Source organism: Anas platyrhynchos, chromosome 7 (assembly GCF_047663525.1).
Source record: "Anas platyrhynchos isolate ZD024472 breed Pekin duck chromosome 7, IASCAAS_PekinDuck_T2T, whole genome shotgun sequence".
Taxonomy (NCBI): Eukaryota; Metazoa; Chordata; class Aves; order Anseriformes; family Anatidae; genus Anas; species Anas platyrhynchos.
Genome location: NC_092593.1, coordinates 2263321 through 2276359, shown reverse-complemented (window position 1 = coordinate 2276359; position 13039 = coordinate 2263321). Strand labels below are relative to the sequence as shown.

The 13039-nt window shown below is 47.9% G+C and overlaps 1 protein-coding gene across 6 annotated transcripts in view; it reads right to left on the bottom strand.

Moving 5' to 3' along the window:
• The window catches only part of CACNB4 (calcium voltage-gated channel auxiliary subunit beta 4), a 65659-nt gene that overhangs the window by 19809 nt on the left and 32811 nt on the right, over window positions 1-13039 (bottom strand). For 5 of the 6 annotated variants that reach the window (XR_005267202.2, XR_005267201.2, XM_038182401.2 and 2 more), the window contains 6 exons: window positions 6918-7037; window positions 6445-6567; window positions 4387-4517; window positions 2371-2447; window positions 1976-1995; window positions 1786-1866 (listed from right to left, as the gene is read on the bottom strand). Coding sequence is in view for 4 of the 6 variants with exons in the window: in XM_038182401.2 (XP_038038329.1) it covers window positions 1786-1866; window positions 1976-1995; window positions 2371-2447; window positions 4387-4517; window positions 6445-6567; window positions 6918-7037 (552 nt within the window). In the remaining 2 variants the exon portion in view is untranslated. Of the gene's footprint in view, window positions 1-1785; window positions 1867-1975; window positions 1996-2370; window positions 2448-4386; window positions 4520-6444; window positions 6568-6917; window positions 7038-13039 lie in introns of those variants that run through there. The other variant, XM_021274275.4, reaches the window with a different exon arrangement.

Sequence of the window (13039 nt, the reverse complement as noted above, 5' to 3'; positions counted from 1 at the left end):
AAGAGAAGTAAGTAAAAGGTAAGGATACTGCCAACAATCAATACCTTTTATAGGTAGCAATCATTTAATCATCATGCTCTCGGCAGCAAGCGTTGCAATAAATACCTGCAGGTTTCCTGACTCACTCTCAGTAACGCAGCCTGGAGGATGTGAGACCTGTCACCCTGCTCCTGCCTTTGATACCACGGAGGCATTAGGAGACATCTCACCACCTCGCACAGCACGACCCTTCCCAGCAGGCTTCAGCATATGTCAGAAACTTATGGGACTTTTTGGGTCCAACAGATCTTTTGTTGTTGTTTTTTTTTTCCCTCCTGTAATGTTACTAGAACTTGCTTAAGACTCCAGATAGAAGATCTATCGTGTTGGATGACTGTTCTAAGAGAAGAGCAAAACTACTCTCAGAGAGGCCTACAGGAAGGAAAAAAAGATTTTCCATTCCTGTACATGGGAAACATCTGAGAGACGTTCAGCCCCAACAGCAGATGCCACCTCCTTCCCTGCCTGGGCTCCCTGTCCCTTCCAGTAGGACTGTGAGTGACACTGATTAGCTGCCAGCCTAGAAAAAGCCCCCAGGCCTCTGGCAGTTTAATTCTCCCATGCTATCTTTCAAAGAGGTTCTCACAGAATTTAGCCAGAAGGAAAAAAATTGTGAAGAGAACTTTCCCATATAGGTTGCAAAGGAAGCTCAATGTGTTTTTGCTACATGGAACAAAATTTGAAACAAATTAATACCCTAACTGCGTTACCCTTTACACACCTTTAGATGTTCCAGATGTCATGTTTAGTACTGTTTAGGATTATTTTCTTACACAAAGAGGGGAAACATATCTGTAGAGAGGTATGTTTTTAACAAACGGCCTCTCTCCCCTCCAAACCTGAGAGCTCCTAGGCAAATTAACCTGTGGTGCAGCACCGTAAAAATCAATGCATGACAGTTACTCCTGTCAAGAAATGTCGCCGCAAAATTAGAAGGTAGACAGTAGAGAATGTAAGTACCTAATTCCTGCTCTCTAATCTACACTTTAAATCATTCGTACAAAAAAAATGATGTAAGAACACTGCATTACGCTAACAATAGTACATTGCTGCCATCTTCATAAAAGAGCCATTCCAATGCTTAATAATATCATATAAAGTACTAACAACATTAATTAAACTAAATGAAGTGTAGCTTTGATTTTATGTTCACGTTCATTTAGATCCTAATTCAGCAAAACACTTAACAGATGGATAAGTTCACCAAAATGCCCTGCTAAAAGCCTGTGTTCATTTAGCAAGTGTTAAATGCTCCTCTGAATCTGCAGCTACCTTGAAAAATGGGTCTCCTGCTTATCTATACCAGTTATCTATCATACCTACTCCTAAGTTGAAGAGAGGCAAGTAATTTAGAAGGGCTAAAGGTTTCCGTATGTATATATTTCAGTATACTAGTAATCTTGAAAATATAAACATCAAGAGAACATGCTGAAATGACAGTCAGTTGCAGGTGCTGGAGAGCAAACATGCTACAGCACTCCAGCTGTTGCATTTGCCAACACCAAGTTTCATGGGGAAGACAAAGTTTTCCTAAATGAAAAAAGGAGACCAATAACCTTACAGGGGAACTTCCTTCAAAATGTTGGCTAATTAAATTCAGAGCGTCTGCTAGTTTGACTAAAATTTTCTATGTATATGGAAGCCTAGTTAATTAATTGGACAACACAGCAAATGTACTAAGGCAAACGATGGACAAGAAAATGTTAACAGAAGAAAACATTAAGTGCAAGCACCTGGAATACCTACCTCGTAACCTTTCAGGGACGGACCCACTAAGACGACAGGCCTCATCGATGGGACTACGTCATACGGGGGAACATGTTCTGTCTAGAAGAAGAAAACATCCCTTTAGATCGTTAACCAAACCAGATGAAAATTCTAGGAATTAATGTATTAGGAATAAATAAAACAAAATGAAAACAGAAGCATTACTTACCACTTTTTGTTTCTGTTTTGCTAAAAGACCAAATAAAGAACTTGGTTAAAACACACGCTGTGCGTAACAACTTGCAAACAAAAATCCCTTTCTCAAGGCACTTTTCATTTCCCTCAATGTACCTTGCTCTTCATCAGCTCTATCTAAATTGGTCACTCATTCCGTTCTGGGGGGAGCTGCCCCTTTTCCTGAGATTTCTTCTTTTTTTCCCAGTCCCTTAGCAACTACTGCATGTCTAGAAATAGATGTCTTTCTCCACCTCCGCATGCAAGCACTTTTCAGCAGAACATCTTAATAAGTCAGCAAAGAGGGAAAACATGCACTTTCCATATATGATTTTTAAAATAGAAGTATTAGAAATAGCAAGAGTTTCCTTAAATAAAATTCTGCCTTACCCGTGGATGTGGGCGTGGCTCGAAATGTGCCAGAAACCATTTCTCCAAGACTTGAAGAAGAATTTCCACTCGATTTCCTATGGTAGCAGATAGAACCCCATTAGCACCAGGTATCCAGAGATGTGAACTCGTGAGGTTGGAGGCAGCAGCTAAGAAAACTGCCCCATGAGAAACTACACGGTAAATGAGAGAGTTCAGCCCTACTCACACTGTGAGAAAGCTTCCTCTGCAGGGAGCAGTGAAGGCAGGGGCACGGGGAAAGCGAAGAACCTGTAACTAAGCAGACCCCTGTGTCCAGAGGAGCTGCGTGAAGGCTGTGAGGGGAGTGCAGGTCCCAGTGCTGACTGAGCAAAGCTCTCAGGAAGGCTCAAAGCAGCCACAGGAGGGCTGCTGAAGCAACCTGGTGACTGCACGTGGCACAGCAGCTCGGTACAAGCAGCAAGTCCTCAGCACAGCACTCAGTATTTTGTGTTCCATGCACCCTGAGAAGCAAGGGGATGCTACTCCAAACCAGTTTTGTCCTTGCTTTCCTGCCACGTGCTCTCCGAAGTAGGGATTGTTCACCCCTGTAAGCTTGGCAAATCCTTTGCACACATATCCTAGACACTGCTGCAACACTTATGATACTGCAAATAATCACTAGCGATAGTTACTGTGCTTCAAGACTCTAGAAACCCTCTTTCATAGGTAACTTCTTACTGCCTTGTTCAGGAAAAACTAGAATTCTTCATCACATAGAGCCTTAATTAGCACAGGTAGTCACAGCTTTTAAAGAGATCCTAAGCTACAGATACTATGTGGCCACATCTAATGAAGGCGCTCAAAAATAAATCTCACCATCCTTCATTACAAACCTCTTTTATAATGTTTCTCCTTCTTTATACTTGATTTTATTCCCAATATTCTCCATAGATGAGATTAGATGAATATTTGCAGGAATTGGAGATTTGGTGGAGTCATGCCTGTTCACACAAGCAGAGCATCCTTCTGCTAATACGCCATATCCAAACCAGGATCCTAAACACTCTCAATTTGATACCCCTCCTTCCCTGAGATACACTGATACACTGCCTTTCTCTGAAGCTATTCCAGAAATTGTAAAAGCAACTTGAAAAAAAGCACAGTTAATGCTGCTCGATCATTCTAAAAATATTTCCCCAGATGGTTTATACTTGAAATCATTTCTGACCTTGATTAAGTGTATTAATTCCCTGACAGTGCTATACAGGCTAAATTGTGCTCCTCTTACTGCTCTCTACTAGGTCTAGATTCAAATGGTTCACCTTTCACCTGTCTTTACTCTGCCGTACTAAAGTTTCTGTTCTCCTTGTTATCTGCGTGAACATTTAGATTTCATTTTAAATTAGAGGGAATAGATGCCACTAGTAAAATAATGATTTTTTAAAAGCATTTTGTGTATTCAGCCAATAGAAGAGAGAGCCTTCAATGTCCAAACTGAGACTAAGGGAAATCAGTTTTACTTCCTAGACCTGTGAGCAAGTTTGTATTTTTCCAGGGATTTGCTATCTCCAGGTCTAGCAGTGTGGAGACACAGAAGGGTCAGGCTGGAAGATGAAGAGGAGGGAAGCTGAAGGCCAAACTCATCTCTAGGATGTTTGAGAAGTCTGGTTCTGGCCAAAATGGAGGGGGGAAAAAAGAAAAAACCCACAACCTTGAGAATATGAGAGTTGGGATAAAAAGCTGGCAGCCTTTGAGCACCAAAGGTTTGACGTAAACTCCCAGGGACATAAAACTCTCTAGCCCTTCAGAAATTTCTGTTGTTACCACTCCTGCTGTTTAATTTATCTTTTCTAAAGCTGATACAATTTTTTCCTTGTTTCTCATAGTCAACTTCTAACATGCCCGTTCTCTGCAAATAGGTATTTTCATTTGCAATCGCAAATCAAACACTCGTTCGGATACACAGCAATAAAAAAGAATCAAGTGACCTTTGAAAAATATTGTCCGGTGTCAGAAACGATTTTAAATTATTTTAAAAGGTTACAGCACTCTTACCCGCCATGGAAACGTCCTCTCTTCTGCTCCTGCTGAATGCGGATATTCTCCAGTCTAAGCGGGCTTGGAATAAAGCCAATCTCACAGCCCTCCTTAACCAGCCTTCCTATCCACCAGTCATTATTATATTTCTGGAACACAGAAAGGTTACTGGCTTCAGATCAAATGCTTCACGTCCAAAATTCCCTCATTTTGTTATCCACAATTCTTAACTCGGCACTGAAGTCAGAGTACTGGACAATCTGCACAGTTTAAATGAAGTTAAAAGGTGCTGGGCAGTGCCTGGAAGGCTGATACCTACAGCTAGAGAGTGGAGAGCTGCATATCAGTGACAGCACTTGCTTATCTGTTAACTGCCCCAACACACTCTGCTGTGACCTTTCCTCTGGTGCCACCAGCTGAGGTGCTGAGTGTGAGGAGATTTAATGATGAGATTTAATGACATTTCTGGTGAACAGATTCAAACCAAGCTGGACGGGGCTTTGGGCAACTTTTTGGGCAACCCTTCTTCTATTAGCAGGGCGTGGACTTCTGAGTGACACCCCTAGAGATGAGATTGGAATCAGGGCTGTGCTGGGAACACCTGAACAATAGGAACAATTAGGATGCAGTAAGGGAAGCGGGGCTGTGTGCAGCAGGTCATCACCTCCCATCTGCTATTCTCTGCCTTCAGCGTGTGGGAGGACTACAGCTCCCTCCTGTTGGTTGCCATGCCCATGATTTCTTCTGCACTGTCAGTAATTGTTGCACTCATCTTTTAAGCACATAACGTATAGTCTTGTAGGAGACAGATGAGACATACAGGACATGCTCTCAATATAGCAACTCAGCAGTTCCTGCTGATGGTTCATCTTGGCAGCACGGCGACCTTACTTCTACCTAGTTTAGCGTTCTCAAATCTGGAGCCATGGTTATTCTAGTCCAAGTGATCTCTGCTGAAATGAGGGCAGCTGTTTGCTTCCAGCTCTGAGGGCTAGCAAAGGACATTTCCCTCATGGGAAGCAGGTTTTGGAGGTGGGCAGCTCAGGTGTGGTGCTGGACGGGACAGAGCACATCCCTGGGGAACAAGGAGGAGGGGGAAAACCAAGTCTACACACACGGAGAGGCAGATGCAGAGTTCACAGTGCCCCGCTTCCTCAACAGGGGGTTAAGCACCACTCCACACAAATATATATATTTAAAAAACAGCCCACAACTAAGCTAAACAAAAAATAACATAAAAAATCTAAAAAAAAAAAATCAAACTTCCATCTGTTTCCAGCTAACTGAGAAAATGGAACATGCAAATCAACTGCCTCTCCTGTGTCCTTCTCAGGGAGAAAGAATTTAAAGCAAACCCCTCTGTTCCAGCACCGATCTCTGTCTTTAGAGATGAAGAAGCAGGTGCTTTCCTCCTAAATAGGCTCAGTCTCGGGGAGATCAGTGCTTTGAAGCAATGATGGACTAACGCTCAAAGAAACAGACAAATTAGACAGACAAACACCCCCAAATAAACCCACAGAACGCAGAGATAAAGAAATGGTTTTGCAAGCTGCAAGCCTATGTGCAGATCTACAACACAACAGGGGTTATGCAAATTTCGAGGGCTCACTTCAGATTAATAATTGCAGAAAATATGCTCAACATGCAGTAAGATGTATTCTTCTCTGCTAAAGCCATATTCAGGGCCTGTTTATTCCCCTTCCTTTTTGCTTATTTTTGTACATTTTTGTCCTGCAGCCTCTTCCATATTTTCCTTTCTTCTTGTATTACTCTAAGTCTCATCTCTCTCTTGCAAGCCTCTCTGGTGCTTTATGAAGACCAGGTGCAAACTGCTGCTACTCCCCTTCCTAATGGGCAGACTCCCTTTCTATTACTTAATCCATCACAAACTGGATTTCATTGACAAGAGTCTGAATCTACCATGTTGAAGGGGATTTAAAATACAGCAAGGTTCTGTTTCCTTCCTGTGACATGAAAACGCAACTGGAAATCAGTGACATCAAGCTTCAAAAAGTGCAAGATAAGCACCCCAGGGTGCTGGGACTCTGAAAAGGACGAACTACCACTTGGTTTTACCTCTTTAATGTGTAGGAAGTCCTTGGCATCAAAAGAGATGGCAGTGCTTGGGACAGGAACATCTTCGTCCAGAGCACCGCAGTAACTCACATTAGTCTTAACAGCAAATGCTACTGGTTTGGACTACAAACAGAAACAGACATCACAAACAGCAGAAGCTTTCTGAATCAAGCATTCATCTGTTGTATCCAATTACCAGAAGTCTAGCACAGGGTATTTGCCAAACACATCAAAATTCAGACCTAGTAATTTCACACAAGCCACCAGAGTTCGGCTCACTAAAGCAGATCCCCTTTATACGAGAACAGTTACAGAATATCCCCCCCACACCTTGCTTGCAGGTTATGTCACTTGATTGACAGCCTACTTCCAAAGATACCATCGTCATTATAAACCAGCAGTGTGAATTTTAACACCAGGCAAAGGATAAGCGCCACGTAACTCAGCTATTAGAAAAGTTTACAAGAGTGCACCTTCGCCCTCTCGAGTTGTATAGCTGCTTGCTGTTCTCTTTCCTGGCGGATTGCTTCCCTGTCTTCTTCCAAAGACACATCAGAGTCTGAGGGTCTGCTTGTGTACGAATCCGCTGAGCCCTGAAAGGAAAAAGATGTCGCTAAGAAAACAGATGTAAGAAATAGGAGCCCCCTCCCCAGACAGGTACGTAAAATACCTTTAAAACATTGGTTTTGTAATTCTGCTGTGTGGGTTTTACTTCTTGTTTCTGCAGAATTTAGCAGAGAACTAGCATGGCTTTACCTTAGCCAAAGGCAAACCCCCAAGAAAAGGCTCTCCCCACTTTCAAAGAATCCCTTCGCACTGGGTCACACCCAGCTCAGCTGCAGGCCCGGTACAGAAGTCTTTATAACACTTAAATCCTGTTCGTCAGCCTTAGACTGGAGACTGCCAGGGGCTAGGTCACATCAGACGCAATTCAGGTGCCATAAAGCTTGCTTGGAGCCACCCCTCCCTGTAAATACGGTGCCCTTGTGCCAGCACCGTCCCCCTGCTGTGTGCTGCACTCACACAAAGCTCTGCTCTCTGCTCAGGAGCAAAAAATGGCAAAATCACGTTGCTAAAAGCTACTCGACACAAAAGCTAAGCAGTGATATGAATAAAACCGGCACGTATGAGCAGCAGCAGCGGCTAACTGCTCACGGGGGAATAAGGCATGGCCACGGCTACACCTCCTCCCTGGACAGCCCTCGGGGTGCGTGGCAGCAGGGCAGGTTTGCAGAACAAACTCTCCTCCTGGTACAAAGCAACGGGACTCCGGTGTCCCACACAGTGAGTGACACCTGTCCTAAGCCCAGGTCTCCCTCACAAGAGCCACAGTACAGCATCGTGCCTTTCAAATATGTTTTTTCTTCTTAAATCACTTCATATCCTGCAGCACAGGGACACATGTTCTCTGTAACCTGCCACAGAAGTCAACATCCCTCCTCTCCTCCCCGTGTACACCACCACTTTCTCTCGTTATTGGAGAGAGTGCGAAGCGAGCCAGCCCCCGCGGCCGGGCAGCAGGACGCCCCAACTCACCTCCCTGCCCAGCACCTGAAGGGGACCCCGATATACCAGGGGAGGCTAAATCCATGCCATCAAATATTCCAGCCCTAAAATTACAGCTGCCCTCCGTGTGGGAGCCAGCATTGTTCAAGGCAATCAGAGCAAAAGGACCAGCAGAGCAGGAGGGCACCAGGAGAGCAGCAGGACACACAAGCAGCCCATCACTGCCTGAAACGCTGCGAGCAGGCCCCGCGCTGCCTGGCTGCTGGCATCGCTTCTCTTACTGCAGACAACGAGGCTTCAGTAGCAGGAAGAAGGAAAAGCAACGGCAGTGTCCAGATAATAAATGGGAAGGTGCCCCAGGAGCTCAGCACACGCTGGTGTGTCCGAGGCCTGAGGCTGAGCCACCAGCACTGTCGTTGTGCTGCTCCTCTGCCCCAGTCCCTGCCCCGTTACCTTGCCCCGTGCTGAAAGGTGGATGGAGCAGGGCTCCGGGAGGAGAGATATCAGCTCCAGGCACACAGCGGGGCTGTGGCAGGTGCCTGTGAGCAGGGACACGGTGACCAGATGGGCACGGGCACACACCGACGGATCTGCTCAGTCCTCTGGCTGGGCTCAGTGCAGGGCTACCGAGGAAGTCAGCAGAAATAACACCGACACGTGATGCACAGCTTCCCACTCTGGTTTTTAGATGTTTCTGCCTGAGCACTGACCTACTTTCTGCTGTCAGAAGCCAGGAGCCTTCTCCCAAGGAGCTGACGCCGCGAGGCTTCCCCGGGCTGCTCCCCAGCGCTGATGGCAGGGCCGCTGCTCCTGCGGGTCACAGCCAGCGCCGAGGGGCTTGGCTGCAAGGTGCAGCCCTGGGACCGTGCCTCCTGGGACGGGGAGCCTCAGAACAAGGCGCAGATTTGCAAATCGTGGAGAGATGGATGAAAAAGCAGCCCGAGGCGAGCACAGCAGCACAGGCCCAGGAACGTGAGTGCCACGTTTGGTTAGAGCAAGGGACTGAGCACGGCTCCTTCGCCCTTGCAAGGGCCCCCCGACTCCATGGGCACCCCCGAGCGCTGTGCTCTGCTGCCAAGGCAATGCAAGGTTTGTTTCACATCTCACAGCCATTTTATTTAGGCTTCTGTGAGTTCGTTTCTCCTGCGATTTATTACTGATCTTTTCCCTCATTCATTTCCCTCTCCCGTCAATTAGCACAATTCAGCTTTGACACAAACACTGAGGTTTGAAGCAATCCCCCAAATGGGAGGGAAATCGCGTACTTTGGCCAAAGCAGAGGGAACAGCAGGTCTATTTATTCAGCAACTACAAAATCCTGGCAGCTGAGCAGTCCTCCTGCCCGCTGCCGGGTCTGCTGCAGGGCACGGGCTGAAATGGCTGTGGGGCTGGGCAGGGCAAACCCCCGCTGGTTTCGGGCCCCAGGCTGCCTGGAAGGAAAACCTACCCTGCTCCTGGACAACAGCAGCCAGCCAGGTCCTCTCCCTGATGGAAAGGGTGGAAGAAAACATCAACTTTTAGCTGGTGCGGTCTCAGGAGGGGAAAAAAAGACTTCAGTGAGACAAATAATTTTTTCCAGCTGCCAGAAATCTACAGACCCAATTTGCTCTCTCAGCAGCCGTGGCGTGCGATGCTCTGTCAGACTGCTCGTGCAGTTAAGGCAGCAATCCATTAGAGGCTCCACTAAGCCAGGTGACAGGCAGGCTCTTTGGAAAAGATTTAGGGTGCTCCAGGAAGTGTTTCTGAAACCAAACCCTGAGCAGAGAAAGCTTCTGCCTTCCCCGTGAACACCAGGGCAGCGTTGGCCACCTGCAGGCACCGGGCACGTCTCTGCCCAGGAGCTCTGGTGGCAGTCCCCGTGCTCGAGGCCCCGTGTTCCCCGTCCGGGTGATCAGAACTGCTCAGGAACAGAGAACGGGCACTACAGTCACTTGGGGACTGGAGACATTTTTTTTCTAAAGGAATGTATGGCTGTAAGGTTTTGGAAGCCAAGCATTGTTAGGTCTCGATTCTATTCATGCAATAGGTAAAAGAAACCAAAAATCTGCTCCCCCTGTACTTCCTATCCACAGGGTGCACACGACTGCGGCGCACAAGGCAGCTCCTCCTACCTGCCAGAGCTCCTCGGCGGGGAACATTCACCCTTTTTCACTCTAACAGGCTGAGCAGAAGTGGGTAACTGGGAAAACAAAATACTCCAAGGCAAGACACGGCACCAACCCAAACTGCAGCTTTCTGACTGCCCTGGGGTACTGCCGCTGCCCGCAGTTGGTGCTCACCTGGTGCTGGCGCTCAGAGCAGGCAGCTGAATGTAATTACCGGCAGGTGATGTAATTAAGAGGCGAAAGCAGAGCCGTGGGGATCTGTTTCTTTGGCAGGAGGACGCTGCCACGCGGCAGTGAGCCTGGGGCCAGGCAATCTGCAGGCTGCACGACTCCCCCGGCACAGCCAAGGCCCCATCCTCAGCACTGGGCTATGGGACGGGAACAGGGAGGCACCAAGGGCTGCTGCACCCTGCAGAGGCTCCAGTGCCCTATGACAGGTCCCAGGGAGACACCACAACCCCAGGGACTGCACCTGGGCCAGGAGAGGAAGGGGTGCATTGCTCACACCTTTGTCTTTTCGGCTTTTGCTCCCTTGGCACAAAAGCTCCTGTGTGACTTGGCCCCCTGCAAGCTGTCACGCCAAGGGAACCCGAGGGGCTGTTCCCAGCAGCAAGGCTCTGCAGAGCTGGGTCCAACGGAGCTGTAGGGATGGATTTCAGCCGGACTTTGTCACAGCTCCGTGCCCAGCAGAGGATGTGGATGTGCCACGGAAGGTCTAGAGGACAAGGTTCAGCTCCCAGCCAGACCATTTGCTCGCTGAACAGCCACCAACATGAGCCAGCTGCATGGCCACTGCGCCTTGGGCTGGGATTTCAGAATGAAAGGCTCGGTAATTAGTTCTTCCGATATGTTTGGTAAATTTATTTAAGACAACTCATTAGGTGTCTCAGCAATTTGGAAATTACTAGGTAGTTAGAACATGTTGCTTCTTTGTGAATGCTAATTATTAGAAAATAGGGCAACTGTTCTGCTAGTTCTTTTCATGATCTCTTTTCCTGAATTTGAGATCTTGCAGTCACATCTCCTTTCTCAAGCAGCCCGCAGCTCGGCACAGATTGTGTTTTTACATCTAAAAACACCCGTAAAAAAATAAAAAAGAAGCACCAGTAATAAATACACTTACTGCCAAAGCGCTGGGCTCTTCAAATGAGCATTCACGGCACAGCCGGCTGCTTCACGTGCACGACGGCACACGTTCACCTGCTGCTGTGTGCAGAAGTTCAGAGCTTCACGACCCACGGGGACCACGGGGAAGCCCAGGCTGAGGCTGTCCTGGGGTGCTGGAATTGCCCCCGTGCTGCAGGCCCTCAGCTCCATGTCCCTGCCTGGCACGGAGCCCCAGGAGAGGGGCTCTGCATGCCCTGTGGCACTGCCAGCATCACCTTCCTGTGATGGGAGGACTGAAACAGTCCTACAGCACCCACAGAAGTGCAGGATGGCAGATGTGAATATCCCCGTATTCTTTTTCCATCCCTCCAAAGTAAACCTTTTTTTTTTTTTTTTTTTTTTTTTTTGACCTAGAAGACCATAAATCCAAGTGAACTGAATGAGGAGGATTGATACCAGAGAGATGGCAGAATGCTCCGATCGCTCTTCTCTAAAATTGTGCCTGCACCACCACGTTCGAGCAGGACACCAACTTTACAAACGCCTTTTTTTGTTGTTTTGTGAGCCATGAAGGAGCTCGTGGCTGTCTGGGAGGGCTCTGATCTGCATTTGTTCCCACTGCTCGTGGTTAGAGGGATGACTGAATGGAGAGCTGCACACCTCTGCTCGGGATTTTGCTTTAATCTCTGCAGCTGGGCCCTCTTTTCCACGAGAGCTATTCAGGAGGCCCACAGGAGGAAAAAAAAAAGGGTGTTTTTCCAGTGATGAAAGGCACCAAGCGAAAGCTGCAACATTTAAAAACGGGGCTTTATTTGTTCTTAATTACTGTGGCTCTTGAAAGCAGCGAGTGATGTTTGCAAGGCTCTGGGGGAGCTGCTCCCAGTGGGTTTTCTGACACCTGGTCATAACGGGGCAGCCAGAAGAAGCGCACGGTTATCCCGACCAAATTCTGCTGGCAGGGGGCCCTGCACTTGTCCCCAGCACACGCCGTGAAGGCACAAATGGTTCTCAGCCTCGGGAACAGAGGAGACAAATATTGCCCCCAAACACTGCCAGGCTTTTCAAGAAACCCCCTGCCTCTGCAGTTCCCCGCAGCAGGAATGTTCAACACCATAAAAAATGAGAAATATGACAAGTGGGAGACACGAAGGGGAATTTTCCCCGAGACCCCACTGTCGGGAAGATCCCACCTGCCTTCAGCGCCCGCTTTTCCCGATCCCGCCCGTTCAACCCAGGAACACAACGCTTTGTAAGGAGCTCTAGGATTACAGCGTCCCAATTTCCTTCTAGCACGGTGCCACCACTTCCCACACCATCAGGCTTGGAACAACCAAAATAGCCCCGAATATTCCTCTCTGCTTCCCAAGCAGGAGCGGTTCGGAACAGCCTGAGCTGCCCAAGGACGTCACCAGGCTGATTTAGAAGAGCACGCGCTCACCGACGCCGGCTCTGTCGCTTGCCCACGGGCTCGTGGGGCACGAAGCAGGACCCCAAATGTCCCCGCAGCTTCCCAGCAGCTGCCTTTTCGCCTCCACAAGCCTCCAAACTGAGATGCCTAGGAACAGTTTTAAGCACTAACAAATTAAGCTTGTGACCAGGGCACGTTACTTTTTTATTTCCTTTCTGTTCTCCGCTCTTTCTTCTCCCAGGACCCTGCCCCCAGCTGCTAGGATCCCGTTTGTCCTGCAGCAAGGACCGTGCTGAGATCACCCGGCTGCAGGATTCACAGCTACGGCACGCCGCTAGAAACACCCTCCTCCAAAGCCCTGATTTTCCAAGCACTACGCACTCCGTAAATAGCAACTCCTTTCCCCAAAAGCTTGCGGTCTGCAAACTGAATGTGAGGAGAGCAAAACAGAAGTGAAAGGGCGTCCTGC